Source organism: Crocuta crocuta, unplaced genomic scaffold (assembly GCF_008692635.1).
Source record: "Crocuta crocuta isolate KB4526 unplaced genomic scaffold, BGI_CrCroc_1.0 scaffold167, whole genome shotgun sequence".
Lineage (NCBI taxonomy): Eukaryota > Metazoa > Chordata > Mammalia > Carnivora > Hyaenidae > Crocuta > Crocuta crocuta.
Window position 1 is genome coordinate 7401202 of NW_027532406.1, and position 26327 is coordinate 7427528.

At 36.5% G+C, this 26327-nt stretch overlaps 1 protein-coding gene across 2 annotated transcripts in view; it reads right to left on the reverse strand.

Moving 5' to 3' along the window:
• MYPN (myopalladin) overlaps window positions 1-24605 on the reverse strand; it is a 70263-nt gene extending 45658 nt beyond the window's left edge. Inside the window, exons 1-3 of one of the 2 annotated variants that reach the window (XM_077778619.1) lie at window positions 23704-24605; window positions 5063-5238; window positions 2632-2683 (exon numbers count right to left, since the gene is read on the reverse strand). In XM_077778619.1, the coding sequence (XP_077634745.1) occupies window positions 2632-2683; window positions 5063-5238; window positions 23704-24605 (1130 nt within the window). Of the gene's footprint in view, window positions 1-2631; window positions 2684-5062; window positions 5239-12850; window positions 12871-23703 lie in introns of those variants that run through there. The other variant, XM_077778620.1, reaches the window with a different exon arrangement.
• Between the last annotated feature and the right edge of the window lie 1722 nt (window positions 24606-26327).

Sequence of the window (26327 nt, forward strand, 5' to 3'; positions counted from 1 at the left end):
GCTGGACTTGAAGGGATCTTGATGTCTGGGACATAGGCCTCCCACCCATATCCTGTGGATACATGACCAAAGACAGGATGGGCTTCCCTGTTGTCTAGATGTTACTTTCCTCCACCTCATCTCTAAAATGGGGGAATAAAGGGCACCTGGGGGGCTCAGTTGATTAAGCATCCGACTCTTGGTTTTGGCTCAGGGCATGATCTCACGGGCATGAGATTGAGCCCTGAGTAGGGCTCCATGCTGGGGCTGGGTGTGGATCCTGCTAAAGATTTTCTCTCTCTACCTCTCCCTTTGCCCCTCCCCTGCTCATACACTCTCTGTCTCTAAAATAAATTTTAAAGAAATAAAATGGGGAAATAATAATTCTTACTTCAGAGGGTTTTTGTGAGGGTTAAATAAGGTAATTCATGTGAGATTCTTAGAGCAGTGTTTAATGTCAAATACTATGTGTCTATATCTATATCTATCATCTTTGTGCAGCCATAGAGGGAGAAAGAGATGCCCAATAGTGACTGATTGAATTTTTTCCAGCTAGGAAGGATGGGTCTCAGAAGCAGAAGAATGTAGTGTCCCCTAGCATCTGTTTTCTTCTACAATAACAGAATTCCTGATATCTTTACATGGCTATTCCAAATAAAGACTGTGTTTCCAAACCTTTCTTAACCCGGGTGTGGCCACATGACTACTCTCTGCTTATAGAATATGAAGGATACTGATATATGTAATCTAAGAGAGATGACCTTAAAAGGGAGGGCAGGGAATGCCTTTAACTCCTTCCAGTCTGAGACTCAGATAAGGCCACTCATCAGAATGAGATGAAGTTGGAGGCCAACTAGAACTCAATGAAATGTGGAACCATTCTACTAGCCAAATCCATCTATTTATGTAAACAGGAAATAAATATCTGTTTTATTGAAGTTACTGTTATTCTGGAGGTCTCTTATATAGAACTGAAGCTAAATCCTAACTAACAAAAGTAGATTTAAAGAAAATAATCAAATGAGATATTTCTTGCTTATTTAAGTTTGTATATCAAAATTCCTACCCATTAACCTTGGATAACCCATTAACTGTGTTATGAGAGCCTTGAGGAAGAAGTGATGAATGTGTAATGGAGGAGGAGTTTATGAGTGAACTTGACTGGGTCTTGAAGGATACATAGGAGTTTTCCAGGCAGAGGAGATGCGGCATTACTATCAAAGAGAACAGCTTGAACAAAGGGGTAAAAATAAACTGTACATTGTTTGAGTGAGATAGGAGCAAAATAGAGAGGCTGAGGTGGCAGAATGGAGGAGGGGGGGGCAGGAAACCCTGGTTGATACTCTACTGAATCAGGCTTTGTATGTCATCTTAAATTTTTTTTAATGTTGTTCATTTTGTGCTTGGTTTTTATTTTCCCATAGATAATTTTTTTAAGTCAAGAAAGTGATAGGATCAGATAATAACTTGTTGTAGTTTGGAGACCGTAAAAGAAAGAAAAGAGCTGGAGCAACTATAAGGAGGTAATTGGCATAAAGAGGCAGGGAAAGAAGGAGGAATTGAACCAAAGCAACAAGAATGATAAGGAAGAGAGTTAAAGGAAAGAGATCATTCAATCTGTTTATGAATTGTCATAATTTCAAAAAAGCTAAAAGCAAATTATTATTCCAAAGGGAGTATGCACAAAGGATTTCAAAGAATAAAACACGATTTCTAAGGGCAGAAATGCCCTTAGAAATTCCTCCTGTGTAGGGAAGGACAGAATTTATAAACACAGTTAACAACTGTAACCAGCCTTCCAAACCTTTTGTTTTGGGTGATCTCAAGGAATGACTATTGCATCTGTTTTCAGGTCCCATGCCTTCTGCCCAAAGCTTCCTCTGCCTAAAAATGCCCTTTCCTTCCTTGTTTGCGGGTGTCCACCTACTGTTCTTTTAAGACTCAACTCAAAGTCACCAACTCTGTGAAGTCTTTCCCAATCTCTTTTTCCATCCCTGATCAATTAATAGTCCTTTGTGCCAAGTCCTGAAGATCCTGCCCATGATTATGTTATAGTCTACTATACTTTATTACCCTTACTGTCTACATGCTTGGTATACATATCTTGCTATATTTGCTATGTATTTCTCTCTAGTACACAGTGAACCTCTCAAAGGTAGGAAGCATCTGATTTTTCTTATTGCCCATTATGTCTAATGATGTCCCTGGTGTACAGTACGTGCTTAGTTGATGGTTGGGGAAAGTCAGGAATGGATGGATGTAACTTTGTTCAGTACTCATTATAATTGTTTAGCAAAAAGGTTATGACTTACTCAGATCACTCACTTGTATAATTTAAGATAACCAAGTTTTGTGTCCTTGTGAATACTATTATTTAGTCAGAAAACACGAAATTTTTGAAGCGCTGCACTATTTGTTTTTTACTCAGTAGATATAAGTATGATGATATTTCATATGTGATGCTTTATTCTTAAAATGTTGGGAATATTAAAATTCATCTGCTAGGCAAGACTTCAAGCTCTCCAAATTCCCCTAATATATATTTTTGGGGGTCATATCCTGGAGCCACTCTCTTTAAGTTCTACTAAACCAATTAGTAGGTTTCTCAGGGTCTGAGGATACTAAAGCTATAAGACAGAAAATCAGAATTACCGATTCATCTCTTCCTTGTTAGGGTCCCCTTCTGAGTCAGAAGAAGAAACCCCTGGAAAAGTAAAAACAAGACATGAAATATTTAAGATAATTTCTTAATAGTTCCTAGGCATTTGAAGATCTGTAGAATTTTAGACCTAGAAATGAACTCAGGGAATTTCCGACACTAACACCCAATTTTATAGATGAGAAACAGACCCTAAGTAGTTGAAGGACTTGCTCAAGGTCACATGGCTATTTAGCAACAGAGTACAAATTAACTGGTCCAAATGCCAAGTGCTCGTGTATTAAACACCTGCTGATGTCTTTAACAGAGCAGTCTGCAGATGTTTTATGCTGTCCGTAAATCCTCTTGTTCTTGGCCTACACAGATTAAATAAAAGGAAGGATTACATTGGATTCTAAACATTGTTGGTGTAGGTGGATGCTCTTCCGTCCACCCCTAATATTAACAAGTCATACTTCATTTGGAAGTGGGGGTGTTTGAAGTTCTGTTGCCACAAATTAAAAAAATCAGTAGTCCAATCTCAGCACTGTTAGCAAAGCTTTGATCTCAGATTTCCTTTTCAAGATAGTGAATTTTAGGAAGATATAACTGAGCTAAATCTGGAGGTATTTATTGTATTCCAAAAATTTGAGGTTAAAAACATACAACACATTTCTATCATGCATTATTCATTTTTATTATTATTCATGCATCTATTCAATAAATGTTTATCAAATATCCACTATGTATTTGGTACTTCATAAAGTAATAGAGATATAAAAAAGAATGAGACAATCCCAGTTTTACGATCTGGTTGGTGAATGAGCACTTATACCAAAATAATACAATATTTGTGTTAAAACCAAGCCATACATAAAGTATTATAGATGATAAAAGTGCTAAAGAATGGTCCTCAGAAAAAACTCAGAGGTGAGATAAAGTGGAACAAAAATTTGGTAGACATATAAAGAAGACAAATTGATTTATTTCCTAAAATTAATCATGTAAGTTTGGTGCTGATGTAAATGCCTTTCTAATGGTCCCAAATGGTCTCTCTGCTTCTACCCTTGACTCTCTGAGGTATATTCTCAACCAGGAGCCAGAGTGATACCATTAAAAGCTAAGTCAGATGATGTTACATTTCTGCTCAGAATCCTCTATAGCTTCCCATCTCCCTTGGAGTAAAAGCCAAAGACCTTACAACGACCTACAAAGACCTACACACTTTTCTCACCTGCCTCCTCCCACTTCTACCCATCTGGAACTTCTGACTTCATCTGTTACTTTCTTCCTTGTTTCCTTCATTCTGGCCACATTGGCTCAGCTCTGTATCTATATACAGATTCACTCCCACCTCAGAGTCAGTGTACTTACTGATTTATCTGCTTAGAGTGGTTTTCCCTTGAATATCCTTGTGGCTCACTCCCTCACTTCCCCCAGGTCTTCACTCATATGTCACTTGGTTAATGAGGTCTTCCCTGACCACCCTATCTGTAGAACTGAAACCTACACACACACACACATACACCCCACACCCATGCATGTGTGTATTCATACAACTATACATAGGCATATTTCCTATCTTCTTGCTTTCTGTTTTTTTCATAGTGCTTATATATACTCTGAGATACAGAAAATACATATATTGGTCTCTGCTCCCAGTTCCCAGCATAGAGCAGCTAAAACTTGTAATTTCCTAAGTTATGAGCATTTTTTTGTTCTAATTATTTGTCTTTGACCCCCACAGGGCTCCTAAACTCTCATAAATTCCTAAGTGATAAGAATGCAAGAACATTTTTTGTTCTAATGAGGTGACTCTGGAGAGCTCCTAAGTGGGGGTTGGTCACCAGGAAGACAAAGCCATGATTAGAAGCTTGGAATTTTCATCCCTGCCCCCTATCCTCCTGAGGGGGAAGAGAGCAGGAAATGGAGATGGATAATAATTGATCATGCTTACATGGGGAAGCCTCCATAAAAATCCCAGTAGTATGGAGAGCTTCCAGGTTGGCAAATACATCCACACTCCAACTCTATAGGGACAGAAGCTTGAGCACTTTGGACCTTCTTAGACCCTACACTTTGTATCTCTTCATCTGGCTGTTCATTATATCCTTTATCATATCCTTTAATAGACTGGTGAATGTGTTTCCTGAATTCTGTAAGCTACTCTAGCAAATTAATTGAACCCAAGGAGGGGATTGTGGAAACCTCTGATTGTAGCCAAGTGAGACAGAAGTTGTGAGTAACTTGGGGACTTCATACTTATTTTTTGTCTCTCCCATTAAAGTGTAAGTTCCATCTGTCCAAGAACCTTTGTCTGTTTGGTTCACTACTATTGTCCCTATTCCATAGAAGAGTGTATGGTACAGTAGTCCCTCAATAAATATTTATTATAAATATATGTCTTGCTAGTAAGTGCCATGCTCTATGAGTATTTTGTTTTACCTTCTATATAAATCTCAGCAGAGGTTGAATCTGTCCCATAGATGTTAGAAGCAAAGCAGGAATAGCGTCCTGTGTCTTCTTCAAAGGCTTCAGCAATCGTCAGTGAATGCAGATTTCCTGACTGGACGATATGAATGTCTGGCGAATTTTCAAGCTCCTTGCCTTCACAGTACCACCTGTGAGGAAGGGAATGTTACACATGACTGAAATGTGAAAATATCGTAGATGGTCCAGATGTTCCCGAAAAAGAAAACTGTAACAACTTAGAATCAGAACATTAAATGGTATCATTTGTAACAATGAAAAGAGCTGTCAGTATTCAAACTACATTGACACTTTACTCAGGAATTAGAAAATGGCTCCTATTAAGAATGATACAACTAAGAGAAGATGGATTAGAAATCAAATACAGCCAACCACAAGGAGCAGGGTCTTTGATGTGGAGCTTGGCTTCTCCTAAAAAGAGGTACAGCTTTCTATACTATGCATTAAGCAAGTGCTACTTTGTTTATTGGGAGAGAATGTAAGGGATATTAAAAGATCATAAGGTTGGTGTGTCTGGATGGCTCAGTTGGTTAAGCATCTGACTCTTGATTTCAGTGCAGGTTATGATCCCATGGTTAGTGATTTCAAGTGCCATGTTGAGCTCTGCGTTGATAGCGTGGGGCCTGCTTCAGATTCTCTGTCTCCCCTTTCTCTCTCTGTCCCTCCCCTGCTTCTGCATGTACTCTCTCTCAAAAGTAAATAAACATTAAAAAATTAAAAAAATAAACAAACATTAAAAAAAACGTTCATGAGGTTGAGTGGACTCATTCTCTACTGAACTTGCATCTAACCTAGCTAAATGAAAATTATTTAGTTCAAGTATTTGAATCATTGGAGTAAAGAGGATGAGTCACATTCTTCAGTAGTGGTCCAATTTTGACAAAAGACCTAAGTTAAGTAAGTTTCTATAGGTTATGGTATTTTATTAATTCTATAGATTTGAAGTTAGAAGTTTTTACTATAGTTTTTTTGGATAAAAGTTTACATAAAATAATATATAAATTAATGTTTAAAATGTGGAGGTGCATAATAAAAAAAAAGACCTCAAAACTACACAGAAATAGGGGCGCCTGGGGGCACCTGGGTGGCTCAGTCAGTTGGGTGTCCACCTTCGGCTCAGGCCATGATCTCATGGTTCGTTGATTTGAGGTCCGCATCAGGCTCTGTGCTGACAGCTCAGAGACTGGAGTTTGCTTAGGATTCTGTGTCTCCCTCTCTCTCTGCCCCTTACCTGCTCACAGTTTCTCTCTCTCTCTGTCTCAAAAATAAAAAAACATTTAAAAAATGTTTTTTTTTTTAAATAAAAAGAAGAAATAGGGGCACCTGAGTGGTGCAGTCAGTTGAGTGTTCAACTCTTGATTAGGTCAAGATCCCAGGGTTGTAGGATTAAACCCTGTGTTGGACTCCGTGCTGTTTGGGATTCTCTCTCCTTCTGCCCTTCTTCCCTGCTTTCGCTTTCTATCTTTAAAAAAAAAAAAATGACACAGAAATATAATTTCTCATGTAACATGTTGGCAAAAGTCTAAAAGTTTGATGACTCATCCACTGTTAGTAGGAATGTAGAATGGTGCAAACTTATGAAATCAATACATCAATATCTGCCAAAATTACAGATACATTTATCTTTTGATCCAACAATCCTACTTGTGGGAATCTATCATACAGATACACTTGCATGCATACAAAATGACAAATGTACAGTTTACTAATTTAAATAGTGAATGATTGGGGCCCCTGGGTAGTTTAGTTGGTTAAGTGTCCCACTCTTAAGTTTCAGCTCAGGTCATGATCTCACAGTTCGTGAGAGTTCGAGCCCCACATTAGGCTCCACACTGGCTGTGTGGAGTCTGCTTGGGATTCTCTGTCTCCCTATCTACCCCTTCCCTGCTCGCTCTCTATCTCTCTCTCTCTCAAAATAAATAAACATTTTAAAAAATGTGAAAGATTTGAAACAACCTAAGTGTCCATCCCTAGAGGACCATGAAATAAACTATTGTACCGCCACATAGTGGAACACTGTGCAGCTGTATAGAGAGTTTGAGAAAGATCACTATGCATTGATATGGAAAGAATTCTAAGATATATAGTTAAAATTTTAACTGGAAGGTACAGAATAGTGAATATGGAGTGTTTGTGTAAAAAATATGGGTGGTTATGGGTAGAATTTCCCCCCAAAGGATATGTTGAAGTCCTAAACACCAGTACTTGGGAACATGACCTCATTTGGAAATAGGGTCTTTGCACACATAATCAAGTTACAATGAAATTACTAGGATGGCCCTAATCTAGCATGAATGAAATCCTTTAAGAAGAGGAAAACCTGGGGCACCTGGGTGGCTCAGTCGGTTAAGCATCTGACTTTGGCTCAGGTCATGATCTCACGGTTTGTGGGTTCAAGCCCCATGTCGGACTTTGTGCTGACAGCTAGCTCAAAGCCTGTAGCCTGTCTTCAGATTCTGTATCTCTCTCTCTGATCCTCCCCTGCTTGCACTGTCTCTCTCTGACTCTCAAAAATAAATAAAAAACATTAAAAATTTAAAAAAAAAAAGAAAAGGAAAACCCTGGAAGGCAGAGACACACAGAGAGAATGGCATGTGATGGCAGAGGCAGGGATCGGCCTGATGCAGCTGCAGGTCAGTGAATGCCAGGGATTGATAGCCATGTCTATAAGCTAGAAGAAAGAAAAAAGGAGTCTGCCCAGAGTCTCAGAGAGAGCGTGGTCCTGGTGACACTTTGGTTTTGGACTTCTAACCTCCAGAACTGTGAGAGTTTATTTCATCCAGTTTGTAGAGCTTTGTTACAGTAGCCGGAGGAAACTAACACAGGGGGCAAAAAATAAGATATAGTCGTGTTGTTTGCATTTGCATAGAGAAAACTGGAAAAATTAAAATGAAAATCAAAAGTGGTTCCTACTGAGAATGAGAGGAAATAAGGTGGATGAAGACAGAAAGGAATGAAATATCTCATTATGCCCCATTTTATATTGTTTTCTTTTTTGAAATAATTATTAANCGGTTTGTGGGTTCAAGCCCCATGTCGGACTTTGTGCTGACAGCTAGCTCAAAGCCTGTAGCCTGTCTTCAGATTCTGTATCTCTCTCTCTGATCCTCCCCTGCTTGCACTGTCTCTCTCTGACTCTCAAAAATAAATAAAAAACATTAAAAATTTAAAAAAAAAAAGAAAAGGAAAACCCTGGAAGGCAGAGACACACAGAGAGAATGGCATGTGATGGCAGAGGCAGGGATCGGCCTGATGCAGCTGCAGGTCAGTGAATGCCAGGGATTGATAGCCATGTCTATAAGCTAGAAGAAAGAAAAAAGGAGTCTGCCCAGAGTCTCAGAGAGAGCGTGGTCCTGGTGACACTTTGGTTTTGGACTTCTAACCTCCAGAACTGTGAGAGTTTATTTCATCCAGTTTGTAGAGCTTTGTTACAGTAGCCGGAGGAAACTAACACAGGGGGCAAAAAATAAGATATAGTCGTGTTGTTTGCATTTGCATAGAGAAAACTGGAAAAATTAAAATGAAAATCAAAAGTGGTTCCTACTGAGAATGAGAGGAAATAAGGTGGATGAAGACAGAAAGGAATGAAATATCTCATTATGCCCCATTTTATATTGTTTTCTTTTTTGAAATAATTATTAATCAACATCATAATAAAAAGTAATTAGGTGGGGAGGTATTACCACTATTCAGAAATTGAAGGAGTCCTGGCAATTGTTAATCTAGACTGTAATTCTAACCATTCAGTATTTTAATCCCTCCCTCCCACCATGAATGAAGCAATTACAAAGCAAATTCATCTATTCAACTACATCTCAACAGCCAAGCTTTTCTCTACTCTTCCATAAATATGTCATACTTACCCCAACATTCAAGTCTCTGCTCATGTTTTCCTATTTCAGATTCTCTTTCTCTGCTTTTCAGCTATTGCACATATACCTCATCCATCAGTTTGGCTCAGATACCACCTCCTCTACAAAAAACCTTTTACCATCAGTTCTCAATGATTGTTATTTTTCTAACTTCACTTAAAAAACAAACAAACCTATGTCATGCAAGGTTTGATTATACACTTTCTATTATTATTCTCTATTCTGGGGATTCACCTTGTCCCATAAATTTCATTGGGTTGTCAATTCTTTGAAGGTAGGTACAGTGCTTTACATGCTCTTTCAGCCTGCACAGAGAATATAAAGTTCTCTGTATTCTCTCCTTTGGTCATCTCATCTCATAGCTTCAATTATCACCTCTATTTGGGATTTCTTCCAAATGTACTTTCCTAGCACTGACTTCTAGATACCTTCTCCTGCCACTCTCCCTTCACTATGTTCCAAGCACACTGGGTTTTTTTCTACTTTGTGAACACATTAAACTGTCTTCCATGTTAGAATTTTTGTTCTTCCTGAAATCCTCTTCCCCAGATCTTTACAAAGATAGGTCCTTCTCATCCATCCAGGCCTCAGCTCAAATGTCACCTTAACCTCAGAGAGGCCTTCCCTGAGCCTCTTCCTAATGTAGCTGCCTTAACCTCAGATACTCTGTCATGCCATGCTATTTTGTTATCTTCACAGTACTTATTATCTGAAACTATCTTATATACTTGCTCATTTTGCCATAGTTTGCTCCACTGCCCCATCACTAGGTTGTAAAGTCTACAACAGGACCTTATTAGTCTTGTTCACCAATGTAATCCCAATACCTACAACAGTGCCTTGGTGTATGGTGGTATTCAGAAAATATCTGTTGGATTTCTTTAAAGACCAAATGATGGAAAGAATTGATAGTTAATATTCTGTAAGAATTTTGTTACTAGTTTCATCAAATTCTTGCCAGTTTTTGATTGGTTGTGACTGTAGCAATATATGTAGCTGCTGAAATGGGTCCATAAATCTCCCAAGGCATAAATCTCAATAAGACCCTGAGGAACTCATATGAACTGATCCTCAGAGCATGTATAGTTTAAATACAAACAGTGAGCATCCAGTCAAACAAGACATATTAAGCACATGTGTTTATCTTTACTCCCTCTTGAAATGCACCTAAAATGAGAATAAAGGAATTTTTAAAAGGTATAAAACCACAAGAACCAAAAGAATGAGAAGGGAGATAAGAACAGACCTGAGACTCCACAAAGTGTTGGAAGGCGGAAAGCAAACTGAGGAGCCAGGAGAGTTGAAAAATCTGAAAATCAAGTGCCTGTTTGGCGATGTCAGTGAAAGAAGACAATTTTTGCTGCAGAACCCTAGCAAGTTTAAGAATTTGGAAATACGACTTTGGAGTGTGAGAACACCCTAATAAAGGGGAGGAGACACAGAGCTTAAAATAGGGTAACTGATTTCAAGTTTGGGAAATAAGTATTGAGATCCCTTTGGGAGGTCACATCCTCTCTTCTGAGCAGTTAGGGAATGCCCTGGGATGAAGGCTGAGTTGCTGGCTACATAAGCCCATGCTCCATATTGGAACAAGAAGAAGGGATTTGGGAGAGATTTCTCTACAGAGAAACAGGCCTGATAGGGGCTCAGCTGCATGAAACAGAGTATTTAGGAGAGATTTTACAAATGTATTGGAGAACTGAGACAAATTTGTGATAGAACCTCTGAACTAAGCACATAACAACAACAACAAGAACAAGACTGTAATCAACTCCAGCTCAAAATAAATAAGTAAATAAATAGAGGTTGTACAAGTAAGGAGACATTCATTTTACTCTACGTGGGTTGTCAGTGAATAATACATAGTAACAAAAAAGTAAACATGACATATTTTTTTTAAACAACAGTGAGACCTGATTATATTGAGGCAGTGAGGGAAAGATGTGCTGGTTTAGTCAAGGGATGCTGATCCCCCATCTTCTGGAACAGGGAGTCAATAAGAAATAGCTAACATTAACATACCAGGCAAGACTGGTACAAGCATATTACAGGGGCTGTCAAAGTATTGTTCACTTTCTGCAAAGACAAAGCTATTTTTATACAATACTGAAATATTATTTGCCTTTTCACTGAGTTGGCATTTACACTGATGGTGTAAAAGCCACAGTGGGTATAATTGCTGGTGCTTTATCAAGCATGAGTTTAGGCACTGCCTAAACTTGGCTCGTGGTCATTGTGTTTCTCACTTCCACACTGGCGGTTATAAAAAAAATTCAGTTTCACTTAAAAATGTCCTTCATGAAGCAGTACAAATCATGGGTTTTATTAAACTTCAACCTTGAGTTTACATCTTTTTGACATTGTGGGTGGTGAAATGGGAAGTAGCAGAAAGCATTGCTACTGGATATGGAAGAGCACTAGTGTGATTTTTTGAGGTGAAATAAGCATTAAATGCATGAAACAATATTTGAACTTGAAACAACTGGCAAATTATGATTATTCAGACCTGGGTATCTGGCAGATATCTTCTCACAAATGAATGAAATAAGCCTATTGTTTGCAGTAAAAATAACTGATAACCTTTGTTGCCAGTGACAAAATATTAGAGCTTTCAAGGAAAAATTAAAGTTTTGAAAACGTATCATAAATTTATGGAAAAATTAAAGTTTTGAAAACTTGTATCATAAATTTATGATTGGGAAGCCATCATAAATTTAGGGCTTCCCAACACATAAAGGCTTTTTGATGAAATCAAATGATGATATTAACAGACGTATTTTTAAATATTAGATAATAAGATATGTTAACATTGGGAATATTGGCATTACTCATTTTCCAAATTGCCAGTGCATGATATCCGTTCAAAGTTCAGGATGAACAAAGGGTTTTAGTATAGTAGAGTACAAAAGTTCATTGGTTAAAAGAAAACAAAACACCAACACAAAAGTTCATTGGTATGGTTTCAGATTTCACATTGCAACTAAGCTTTAAGGAACTACTGCTAGCTGAATTTTGATGTAGTACCAAATAGGAATATCCATATTACCTGAAAAGACTGTTGAAATATTCCTCCTGTTTCCAATTACATATCTGTTTAAGGCTAGATTTTAAAAGTTTACTTCAACCTAGACAACATATTACAACAAACTGAATACAGATGCAAATATGAGACTCTAGCTGTCTTCTATTAAGCCAGACATTAAAGAGATTTGCAAAAAATGTAAAACAATGCCACTGTTCTCACTAAAATTTTTTGAAAATAGTTATTTTTTATAAAATTATTATTATTGTTGTTATTATTTTATTTTTGAGAGGGGGAGGAGGGGCAGAGAGAGAGGGAGACGGAGAATCCCAAGCAGCCTCTGCGCTGATGTGGGGCTTGACCTTACGAATGTGAAATCATGAGCTGAGCTGAAATCAAGAGTTGGACACTTGACTGACTGAACCACACAGGCGCCCCTCAGAATTATTTATGTTAACATGTTCATTATTGTTATTTAAAAATGAATAAGAAACAACTATTTAAAACATTCCTCAGTTTGATTTCTAATATGATAAATATAGGTCTAACTTACACACATAAAACCTCTTTTGGTTCTCAATAACTTTTAAGATTGTAAAGGGGTCCTGAGACCAAAAAATCTGAGAACTACTGGCATATTATTTAGAAATCTACAGGTAAATAAATAGGAAACTGCAAAGCGAGTTGAAATTAGTCTATTCTTTAATATCTGACTTTTTAGGCAAGGTACCTGTATTAATTTGAGAAAGCAAAAAGAAATAACTATTCAAAACAAATAAATGAATATCTTCCCTTATATGAACACTGTAAGGTTATCTCATTTCTTCCATTAATGTTTTCCTTCCTTACCAAAATGAGAGTGGAAACATCTAGAGCAATTGGACAGCCAGGAGTCAATAAGTGAAATGATTCAAATACCCAACCTCCCTGTCAGAAGCGTTTTTGTCCTTACTCAGACAGCAGGAGAGCTTCAGCCAATCCCACAGACAAACCAGTAACTGTCACTCCGACTTTAACACCATCACCCACTCAAAAATAATGCACTGGTCAGGCTGCCTTCTAAAAAAGTATTAACGTTTACTTAACTATCCTGAAGACTTTTGAGAGTAAGGAGGAAACACACTCTCTACAAACATCTATCCATGCTAGGAAATGCTTTCACAGAAATGCTCTGCCTAAGGTGCGTGTTTTAGAACGCCCAATCCTCATGACACTTACAGAATGGCAGTGGTGCCAGACAGTGGTGATTCACGGCTCAAGAGAAATGAGTCAGTAACCTGGGAAAATAAGGCAGGTCCGAATGAAAAAGAAGGACCCAGCTTTAAAGCACGAAGGATAGCTTGCCAGATCTGCTAGTCTGGCTAGCTACCAAGCTTGCGAATGAAGACGCTGAAGGGACACATTTTTCAGATTTAACTGGATGTTTGGTTACTGCTGTTAGGTTACTATTTTATCGAAAATATGGCTTGGATAAATGTTATGACTCATTGCTTTAGCACATTCATGACTTCTAAACATAATCTGAATGTGTTATTCTGACTCACCAGCAATAATGCTCATTAAAAGAATGATTACTCAGAGCGTTTCTTTAGCCCTGCCCCAGCCCTTCCCATGTCCCTGTCCTACCTCCCATAATTCCCTTTTCATGTTTGTTTCCTTTACACATAATTATGCATTGATTTGTAGGTTTATTTGTTTAATATTGCTCTCCTTTACAGAAGGGTAAACACCATAGGGCGGAGATAAACATGTTTGTTTTGTTTATCATTTGTTTATCTGGTTCCTACCACAGTGTATGACACATCACAGCTGCTCCAAAAAATGTTTGCTGTATGGATGTTAAGTGAATACATTCAAATTATGATTATTATAGCCTCAAGTCTGGTTTTTTTTTTTTCATTTTTCAAGATGGTTTGGGGTCTAGAAAATGACTTACTTTGAATTGTCTTTAGCCAGCTTTGTCTAACAATGCCTGATCTGTTATGTGAAGGGCCTAAAATAGACAATAGGTAGTATGTTTACTTCATGACATCCTCAGCTCTCTCCATGCATCAGAGTGACTCTTCCCTAGACAGACTGCATTGGACTCTGGAGTATATTGGACAATAAGATAATAGTAGATGTTTTCTTACAAAACTCCAAGTTATGTTAGATTTTGTGACATAATCTGGTGTTTTGTTTGTCCTGTTTGCTACTGAGTTAACAAACATAAGTGTTACATGAAATACATGCCCAATGGCTGTATTTCAGTCATTGGGAGTACAAGGGGAAGGATATGTTTATGCTTGAAATTTTATTAAAATTTATTAAGTTCACCCAGGTGGAAACCTCTTGGTAACTTAAGAAAAACATAGATAAGCAGTTGGTTAATATTAAGATATCAAGACCACTTCTTACTATATAGCCAATTTTAATAATAAAAGTGTGGATTAATAAAGTGAAAATGAAAACAATCCCTAAAATAATTTTTTAAAGGACTACATTACTTTGGGCAGGGCTGACTGGAAACTTTTTATTGTCTTCTTCTAGAATTCTTATGTTTTCTTTCTCTCATAGTACTTATTACTAAATTACTACACAATTTACTTACTTATTATATTTACTGTTTATCATCTATTTCCCTCATGTCAAGTAGAATAGAATTTGGCAGGAAACTTTGCTTTATTTCCTAATGAATCTCAAGTGCCTGGAATAGTTCCTGATGTATAGTGAGTGCTGAGTGAACTTTTATTGAATGAATGAACAAATGAACATATTGAATTTTCTAGTTATGTTGATGCAAGGTACTTGAATCTTCCTGATGTTGTATATTTTAAAGTATATATTTCCCCCTTTCTTCTGTTGACTATGTTAAAATTTCTTTCAGAAGAAATTCTTCTACTTGTTCAATTTGGAACCACTTTGATGGTGTTGATTTTGTTTATCCCAAGAATTCAAGTTTGGCTTAACATTATGAAATCACTGTTCTTTACCATATCAAAAGAATAAAGGGGAAAAAATCAGATAATGATCTCAATAGATGCAGAAAACTGTTTTATAAAATCCAACATCCATTCATGATTTTAAAAAATCTTAATTTTTCCTAAACAAAAGAAACTTACACCAAAATCTTATGTAATGGTGAAAACTGTAAAGTATTCCCTTTAAGATTATAAACAAGACTAGAATACCCAAAGTCACCATTTCTTTTCAACATTGGACAGAGGGGCTTAGCCAGTTCCATAAATCGAGAAAATGAAATATAAGATACAAGTTTGGAAAGGAAGAACACCCCCCCACCCCAATCTACAGAAAATCTCTAGAATGTAGCAAGAATGTAGCAAGTTTACATTGGTTAGAAAACCAATGTACAGAAGTTGATTGCATTTCTATATATAACAAATATGGAATGTAGTTTTTTTAAAAAGCTATCATTTATACAGCATGAAAATGAGGTACTTATGGATAAATCTAGCCAAGGATTTGTAAGACTCAGAGAAAAAATTACTCAGTCTTACTATTTAGATAACCTAAATAAATGGAGAAATATACTATACTATAATCCTGAATATGAAGCCTCAATATTTTATAGGTGTCAAATTATCCCTAAATTGGTCTACAGATTCAATGCAACCCCAAAAATCTCAATAAATTAAAAATAATTCTTATGAAATTTAACAAAATGATTCTAAAATTTATATTGTAGAGCAAAGGCCAAGAAGAGTTAAAAATTCTTAAAATGAAAAGACTGGAGATAAAAATTATGAAAACTCTATTGCAATGCAGTAACCACAGGAAAAGAATAGAAAGCCTGAGCTAGATCCACATGTTTAAGGAATTTTTACTTATGATGGAGCCGTCATTATAGATCAGTGTGGGGGATGATACACTTTTCAATAAACTAGAGCTGAAACAGTTGGTTATCCAATCTAAAAATAATAAAAATAATAATTAATAAAACTAACCTAAAAATAATCTTAAATGGATATCTACTTCATACCATATACAAAAATCACCTTTAAATGGATTAAAAGTTTAAATGTGAAATACACAATTATAAAACTTTTAGAAGACAATATACAAGAATATCTTACTTTGAGGTTAGAAAAAATGTCTTTTTAAAAAAGTTTTTAATGTTTATTTATTTTTGAGAAAGAAAGCATGAGTGGGAGAGAGGCAGAGAGAGAGAGAGAGATAATCTGAAACAGGCTCCAGGTTCTGAGTTGTCAGCACAGAGCACAACACGGGGCTCCAACTCAGGAACAGCGAGATCATAACCTAGGCTGGAGTTGGATGCTTAACCAACTGAGCCACCCAGGCATCCCTTAGGAAAAATTTCTTAAGCTAGACACATACTATAAAAACTAAAACCATAGGAACACCTGGATGGCTTAGTTGACTAAGTGTCTGACTTTGGCTCACATCATGATCTTACAGTGAGTGGGTTCAAGCTCTGAGTTGGCTTTGTGCTGACAGCGCCGAGCCTGCTTCAGATTCTCTTTCTCTCTCTCACTCTACCCCTCCCCTGCTCTCTCTCTCTCTCTTAAAAATAAACATTAGAAAAATGTAAGAAATATAATTAATTTTATACTGATGTTAAAAATATCTAATTATGAAAGATATCATACAGAAAAGAAAAAGTTCAGTCAGACCTGTAGAGGATGTTTTTATAACACATATGACATGTGATTAGTTTCTTAATAATGTTTTTAAAGGTCTTACAAGTCAATAAAAAAAAAACAAATTGATTGAAACACAAAAGATATAAAGAGGCCCCTCATAGAAGTGAACACTGAATGGTCAATAAACATATTTTTAAAAATTCTCAACTTCATTAAAAACTATGGAAATGAAAATCACAAGATACCACTTTATACCTATCTGATTGGCAAAAAATTTTAAAGTCTGATAATATACATATTGGCAATGATGCAGAACAACAAGAATTCTTATCCAATGTTGGTGGGAACGTAAGTTGAAACAATTCATTTGGAAAAAAATTTGGTATTACTATAAAGTCGTTTTATATACTCTACCAGCAATTCCATGCCTAGACACACTCATGCAACAGGAGAATATATTAGAATGTTTATAATAACATTGCTCATATCAGGAAAAAGTGTACATCAATAATATAATCTTCTAGCCTTACAGTAAAATGCTATATAGTGATGAAAATGAATGAGAGTTGCATGCAACATCACAGATATAGTTTTTAGAGAAAAGATTCAAACAGCAGAAGAATATATATGTTATGATTCCCCTTACATAAAAAATGCATATAAATTTCACTAATATTATTTTTTAAAGCTTATTATGGAAACTTTCAAACAAACACAAGTAGAGACACTGTATGATGACCTACCATGCACATATCACTTAGCTTCAACAAATTATCAACAAATGGCAAATGTGTTTCTTTTATATTCTCCACTTTTTCCCACCTTGAATTATTTTAATGGAAGTCCAGGATTTTGTGTCATTTCACTTGTAAATACTTCCATATCAATAGTATTTAGGAATCATAAAGATATGTTGTAAAACTATGAAGAAAAATCGTTAAGAAAAATTTAAAGAGAGGGGTGCCTGGGTGACTCAGTCCATTAAGCATCTGACTCTTGATTTTGGCTCAGGTGGTTTTCCACCTCAAAACAGATCTCATCTCAAAGCACCACCTACTAAGGTGAGGTGACTGCAGTAGAAAAAGTCTGTGTGAGGAGTGTACTGTTGGAGTAAGAACTGAGGAGCAGGTGCTAAAATATTACCTGGAGAATGTAACATGGGGAAGGCCCCTCCTGGTGAGGATGTCTCTGAAGAAATTGAAAAACCTCTCAGCACAGAGACAAACAGCAGTTTGTTAAAACACAGATGTGTAGTCCTCACTTTTAGAGATCTTGATTCAGTAGGAATAAGGTGGAATCTGCGAATTTGCATATTCATCAAGGTCCCAGATCATGCTGACCCAACATGTTCTAGGAGGCTCTCAAAATGTAGCCTCTGCCCTGTCTCTGGACTTATCTCAAACCATTTCCTCCTCACTCTTTATGTTCTAGTGACACCAGTTCCTGTAATTCCTTAAAGCCAATAACAGTCTTACAAACTTAAGGGCTCCAAATTTGCTGTTCCCTCACCCTAAAACACTTTCCCCAAACACCACTTTACTGAGCTAACTCCCAGGGATCTTTTTTTTTCCTTTAATGTTTATTTATTTTTGAGAGAGACAGAGACAGAGACAGAGACATAGTACGAGTGAGGGAGGGGCAGAGAGAGAGGGAGACACAGAATCCAAAGCAGACTCCAGGCTCAGAGCTGTCAGCGTAGAGCCCAATGCGGGCTCAAACTCTCCGACCACAAGATCATGACCTGATCCGAAGTATGACACTTGACTGACTGAGCCACCGAGGCACCCCAGGGATCTTTTATTTCTAAGCCTAAATTTATCTTTTTAACAAAACCTTTCCCAGCCTACCCATAAGGTTTGGGGCCTTCACTTTATGCACCAGTCTTTATAATATTTATCACAATTGTAATTATATAATAATTTGGGGAATTTTTGTTTACTGTTTGTGTTCCTTATTAGATTCCAAGCTCCATGAAGGTAGGGACTTTTTCTTGTTTGTTGCTTTTATCTTAGTGCCTATAACAGTACATGGCACATAGTAGGCATTTAATATTGGTTGGATAAATGAGTGAATGAAGACATCTAGATTTTTTCCCAAAAGGTTGAAGAAAAAGTCCCTAAATAATGTAATATTTAAAAATATTTGTATATTTTCACTATGTATCATATATAATTATTTCTAATAATATTTTTATATTTCCCCTGTATCATTTAAAATGCCCTTCATCTTTATAACTAATTTATTCCCTGAGCACATCATTTACAGGCCAAGGTCCAGAAGTGGCAATAGGAAAACTAAGCAGCCAAAGCAGGCATTGACGTCTATAAAGGGTAAATTTGTGCTGCTTCAGAAAGTTGTGTACAAGCAAACATACTTAGTGTGACCCAGCTGTACATTCCTGGGAAAAGAATTTGAAGTCAGGATACAAAAAGGGATCATGGCCATTTGCTGTGAATTCCTGCAGACTCTTTCATCTGTGGGTAATGCATGAAAGTATTTCATTTTCTAAGACAACTCCTCCAATGAAGCTATGTCCAAAATTAACCAGCTTTCAAAAACACTACCTTCAGTGATATAGGATCTCACTTCTACAGAACAAAATAATTTCTTCCCAATTAACTTGGAAAACAACAAATATAGCAAAGATGATTTTTCAATTTGCTAAACCAGAGTTACAAGAACATGGATAAAATGCTGATTACACAGACCTCAGTTGCCAGGTATACTTACAACATTTTCTTGCAAAAATAGTGAAAAGGCTATTATTCTCATTGACTATCATTCATATTCCTATATGTTAAACTGAAATGTCTCATTATTATTTTAATGCATTTTAAAGGACTTTTCTGGATCAAAATCTATGCTCCTGGATTCTGTGTAGATACCTCTGGAGTTGCAGGCTTCTTCCACCCCAATGATCTTCAATCTCAAAAGCTCTAATTTTATCCTTCAAAAATATGTGTTTGTAGGGACGCCTGGGTGACTCAGTTGGTTAAGCGTCTGACTTCGGCTCAGGGCATGATCTCACGGCTTGTAGGGTTCAAGACCCATGTTGGGCTCTGTGCTCAGAGCCTGGAGATACTTTGGATTCTGTGTCTCCATCTCTCTCTGCCCCTGCCCCATTCACACTCTGCCTCTTTGTCTCTCTCAAAAATAAATAAACATAAAGACATTTTTTTAAGTGTGTGTGTGTGTGTTGGAATAACATGTAACAGATTCATTGTGGGGAGAAAACTAGGAGGAGGAGTTATTGCTAAAAGAAGTTTGGGAAACACTACTCCACTCTGGCACTAGTAGAAGTTAGTTCCAAGTGTTACCTGCTTATATATAGTCCCTTTGTAATTACAGAGATATTGTGACCAGATTTCCCAGTGTCCAGGTCATTCATTGGAATACCTCCAGTTCCACTACCCTCTCATTTGACCTTCAGTCCTGCATTTCCAACTGCCTATTTGGATATTGTCTCTTGGTCTCCTCAGACTCAAATTATTAACCCCCGCCATAAATCAGCCATCTCTTCCATTTTCTTAGCGCATGCCAATGACCCCATTATAATCTCAGGTATCCGTCTTCAAACATGTGGAGTAACATTCTTTTACTCATCCTTCCTATCCAGTAAGTCACCAAGTCTGTTGACTTCTTTTCTTCTAAATCTTGTTCGCTCACATTTTTCTCTGCTTTCCGATTGCCCCCATTCAAATCCAATCAGAGCATTTGATGCCTGGGATACCTTCCTTAACTTCCTAATTGGCCTTTTGGCTCCATTCTTTTCAAGTCTAACTCATTCTTCCAGACTAATGCTACTTAAATGCTCCCTTTGATCTTGGTACTTCCCTATACATAACATTAAATCATTTCCAGGTGGTTTTGAATCCAAGTCTGAACTATTCTGCTTTGCTTTCAAGGTTCTGCAAAATCATCTGGCTCTACTTTCTTCTCAAATTAGGTCAGTCTCCTCCCTGTCATATAAAAATATTACTACTTCAGTGTCGGTGTCTTTATGTAAACATGTTACGTTGACCTGGCCTATAAGGACCCATCCCTCCGCCAATTTCTTCAATCTTCCCTCTCATCTTTGCTCATCTGTTACCCCATGTTCTTCACATAGCCAAGTACCTGCAGTTCCTTAGAAACACTTGTCTCTAGGCCTTTGCACTTGCTTCCTCCTCTATCCATGGTCTCCTCAAGCTAAAGAGGCACCTCCTCTGTGAATGCTTCCTTTATCCTGCACTCCACGCAAAATAACCACATCTTCCTTGGAGCCTCCATGGCATTCTACACATACTTCTGTTATAGACTTTATCACACAATATTGCAATGTTTTGATTACATCGTTGCCCTATTGCTCTTTTAGATTGTGAACTACCCTCTCAGAATAGTTTTAGACTTGGTTTCAAAACAAGGTCCCTGACCGTCCCCACCCCCCTTATCTCACAGTTGTTTTGTACTCCCAGTGAGTCACTTTAGTAATTCAATAAGTATTTGTTGAATGAATGAATAAATGAGTAGATTTCTTCCTAAATCCTCTCACCCCTCACCTTAGATGTCTGAAGCCGTCTTTGATCTTTCTAGTCTTCCACTCCTTCTCTGAAGCCTGATAGTTTTTATGGTTTCATATTATAAAATTTGGATGATTTAAAAAATTGAATAACAAGCTCCTTGAGGGCAGGGACAAATCTTATATCATCTCTGTCATTGCAATAATCACAGTGCAGGGCACATAGTAAAAGCTAAATATATATATTTTTTTAATATAGAAATTATGTAAATATAAGTTATGTAAATTCTGGGCTTAGGAAAATAATGATAGTTAATAGTTACCCTGGAGAATTCTAAACTTTTTACAATATAATTGAAGTCATAAAATGAAGTACTAATTCGTTCGGAAACTATTTAGTGAATACCTAGGAATTTCCTAGCACCAGTGGTTGGGATACAGGCATGAGTTCAATCAATAAGGAAATTCTTCCAGGTAAAATTAGTATTACTGCATAGAAGCTGTGTACATTTTTTCACTTTTAAATTTATAAATTTGTAGTTGGTTGATTAAGTAGTTTTTGAGTGACTACCAGATAACTTTGTTGTTTGGGGGAATGAGCATCTTATAATTCTTCCTGGCTGATTTTTCTCATGATTTTCTCACTGAATTCTTTCTTTGTATCTAAGATTGTCATGGTCAAGAAGCAGGAAGAATCAGTCCTGAATGATCTGGTCTAGTTTTTGTTGGTTTTTTTTTTTTTTTTGGTCCAATCCATGTTCAGAAACTAGTGGGTTGAACAAGTAAGTAAGTTGTACGTGTACTCTAACTTGAGTGCTCACCAGCTTACTTAGGCCAACCAGATGTCACTGAGTAGTTTCTATCATGGTGCTGTGATGACATCTGATCAGCATTACCAACCAGAATCCTAGAGAGTGTCATCAGGCATGTTTAGGGTAGAAAGGTAGATACTTCCCTCTGTAGTACAGTTTCAACCCTTCGCCATATCTTGGGTCAAATGACTCACTCCTGATTTAATTCTAAGTTGAGTTTCTTGTTTTCCTGCTTCTTTATGCATTAGTTTATTTAACATTTCTCAGTGACTACTAAGGGTTTGAAACGGTGCTTGGTGCTCAAGATACACAGGAGAATCCTTGCCCTCAAGGAGGTCATTTGGATAACTGCAGAGTAGTGGATATGCTATTGTAAAAATAATATTTAATATTGCCTTATGTTGCCTTTGAAAAGCAAAATTCAATATGAATACATCGTTGGATTAGAATCCCTTGAATCAATATGTAAATACAAATAAAACTATTATTATTAATACTATTGCTGTCCCATAATATGAATACTGTGTAAAAAAAAAGACAAGGCCCTGTTTACACACTTAGAATAAATGTTAAATAGTAATTAAGTCATATTCTACTAGTAAATACATGGTTAGGAAGGTAAAGTGACTGTGTTACAGGACTCTAAATACCAGTAATTCTCTACAAAACAACACACATAAAGCACTTTATTCATATGTTACTACATATTAGAATTTATAAATATCACCCAGGGTTTTGTGAAGCCTGAAGTTCATAAATGTGGAAGAGCCGCTTAAAAAGTAAAATATTAGACCACAAAATTAGGCATTGCTTATGCAAATGAGGAGCCCTGAAGCTTAAGCTTTATTTGCTTCAAAGAAAAGCTAACCGGTAAGCACATAAAAGATTAATATCCTCTCTACTCATCAGTCATATTAGGGAAAGATTTGGACTTTGGGGAGAATAGTGTTCATTAAGCTGATATCAAAAAGTTTATAGTAAATACAATACATGTAAAATGAATCTTTAAATTGATCTTATTAGGCCACAGCCTTAGTCTATCTTTATTTTATTAATCTTTATCTCACTATTTGGCTTTCTTTAAAATAAAAAAAAAACCCACAGGTATTAATTGAGTATAGATCATAAATACTTTCTTTTTTTATGCTTTAGACTGTAGACCTGTGCTGTCCAATACCATAGTCGCTGGCCACATGATTGGGCACTTGAAATGTGGCTGGTGCAACCAAGGGTCTGAATTTCAAATTATATTTAATTTTAGTTAAAGTTAAAAACAGATACTGAAGTCCACTGTTAGGAAATTTTGAAGTATGCTTGTAACAACTTGGGTATGTCAAGCTACTATTTCAACTATAAATGTTATGAAATCTAAATGCAGATTAAGTATTTCCTAGGAAAATTTACCAGTCAAATTGAGATATGCTATTATAAGTATAGAACTCACACTGGATTTTAAAACTCTAGTATGCCAGAAAGAAGGTAAAATATCTTATTAATAATTTTTATAGTGATCACCTGTCAAAATGACAATATTTTAATATGCTGGTTAAATAATACATATTTAAAAAGTTAATTTCACCCAGTTCTTTTTATTTTTTAAAAATGTGGCTATTAGAAAATTTTAAATTGCATATATGGCTAATATTATATTTCTATTGGAGAGTGCTATATTAGACTCTTTTTCTCAAAAGATGTATATAATTTTTGAAACCACATACTTAAAAGACAGACTTAGGAGGATCAGTGTAGAGGGAAAGCAATTACCAAACATTACTAATGGGACATTTTTACCTTACTTGAGGTGGTGGAATTCCTACCACTATGCAATCCAACTGTACTCTGGTTCCTTCTGGAACTTCTCTGCTCCGTAACTTTTGAGTGAACCGAGGAGGTTGCCCCAGAGGTTCTTCATAGTACAAAGATGAAGGTGAAGACCCAGGGGTGGTGTCTCCACCAGCTGCCTCACTGGCAGCCTGCTCAGCTTCACGCCTCTTAGCTTCCTGTTGTTCAAGGGCGTGATTCACTTCATTATCCCTAGTATCTGCAGGGATAGGGATGGGAACAGAAGATCTTTCTCTTCTTTCTGAGATATCTGAGAAACTGGAGCTATTTTCCTGCATAAGTTTGTTTTGAGATTCCAATTTACTCTTGTGGTTTTTGCAGGCACGAGGTCTAATCCTTTTGGAGCTATGGGCTTTGAAAAGGGAGGACAGCTCTTCAATGAAATCGGCAGCCTTATTTAAGAATACTTTTTTGGACTGGGTTTCAGAACTATACTGTGGCCTTTTTGCCTCCTGGGGGCTCTCTTTAGAGCTGGTAGGACCTCGAGAGTTATCCTGACAGAAGTTGGGGTCAAAACTTGATTTAGGTGAGTGTTTCATTTGATCAGATGAAAGGCGTTTTCTAGCTTGAGCATCATCTGCTTTCTCCAAAGGGTCATGATTGATGGCCAATCTTGCCAGATTGACGCTTTCATCTAATTCCTCTTGGCTCAGGAAGGCTGAAAGATCTGGAAGGTCATCTTGGCCTCCTCCCCCTTCAGCAGCTCCAGAAGGACTGCCAAAATGAAAAGGGTTGGAGGATGGTTCTGCTCGACTCCTTTCATTGTTTCCCCGATGTCTAGTTTCTGCTAAATAGCTCTCTCGTAGAAGCTGAGATATGGAAGTAGAAGCTTCGATGCTGTCGTCTTGCATGCTGTCACAAAATAATAATAAGAACAGAATATTTGGGTCATTCCTAAAGAATAACAAGTCTATGTTTATTATAGCATGATGGGTTCTTAAACACTTAAAGTTTGAAATAAAAAATTGCCTAATTTTGATACTTCTACAAAATTTCCATTGAAGATTTAAAGATTAATCTCAAATTGTAATATGAAGAGGAACTGAATGAGATTTCCCTGTAATATAAAAGTGTGAGTGATAAGCACTCTATTAAATTCTTTAACACAAATTCAGTTGTGAAAGCTATGATGTAACTATAGTGAGATTAAATTCAATCTCTAAGCATAATTTTGATAGTATCTATAAAGAGCTTTGAGTTATAAAACCTTTCATACACAAATATTTGCTGTCCATATTCTCCCTTTTACCTTGAATGTAATAAAATAATAAAAATGAAAATGTTTTTCATTTAATTCAGAAAAATCCCTACCTAAACTCACATTATCTTCTATTGCTTCAAGACTTTTTCATTCAGCTTCACTCACACTGGTTTCTTATTATTTCTGAAATATTCTTAAGTCACATCTGAAATGCGTCAGAAGATTTGCACTTGCTGTCACTTGTACCTGGAATGCTCTTTCTGACAACGCTGTATGACTCCTCACTTCTTTCAATTACCTGGTCATCTATTCTCTCCTTCATGATTTTTTCTTTATGACTCAACATAAGGTGGCAATCCCCTTCTAGCCTATACTTCTTACTCAGTTTAGTTTTCTCAATACCACTTAACTCCTTGAGAAATATCTTACATGCACTTTTTAAAAAATGTTTATTTATTTTGAGAGAGAGAGAGAGGAAGCGAGCAGAGAGAAAGGGAGAGAGAATGCCAAACAGGCTCCATGTTGTCAGTGCAGAGCCCAACTTGGGGGCTGGATCTCACAAACCATGAGATCATGAGCTGAGCTGAAATCAAGAGTCAGAAGCTTAACACTTAAGCCCCTCTGCGTGCACATTTTTTAGCAGCTTGTCATTTTTCTTTCACTCCTAGAATGTAACTTCCACCAATGCAAGGAATTTGATCCCAATAAATTGTTAAACTAATGAATATATTCTTTGAAATGGAAAAAAGAGACCCTGACAGCATAATCTTATTTACTTTCCCAAAACATAAATTTGATCTAGTTTGTGAATATAAGTAATGCTTTTGTTTTTTGACTAGAGACAAGTTGTTTAAATTCAATATGTTTATAGGCTCAATCTGCTCTTGAAAAGTCTAATGATTTATCCTTTCCAAATAAGGTATAATTAATTTAATTATACCTTACAAAGACAGGAGTTAGAGCCTAGGTTGAAAAAAAATCTCTTATATTAACATTGGTGAAGAGGGGATATAGGAGGCAGGGAAATGAGATGCAAGACAGGATGACCTATACTATATTTCACCCTTTTCTGACTTTTGAGTTTTAATTATATGAGAATATTACTGATTCAAAAAATAAATAATTTTTAAAATATTAAGAAAATACTACAGAAATTTTAGTTCATAGCCCCCTGGACTAGAGAGTTTGGTAATGCAAAGCAATTTGATATTATTATTAACCTTTTATCATTATTTATTCACACATTTGTTAGAGAGATGGCAAACTTGTGAACCATAAGCTGTTACTCCTCGCTCTCTCTCCTTAAAAGATACATCTAACAGATTACACTGCTCTTCCCACTGATCTTGACTGTCTTAACACTCCACTTCTT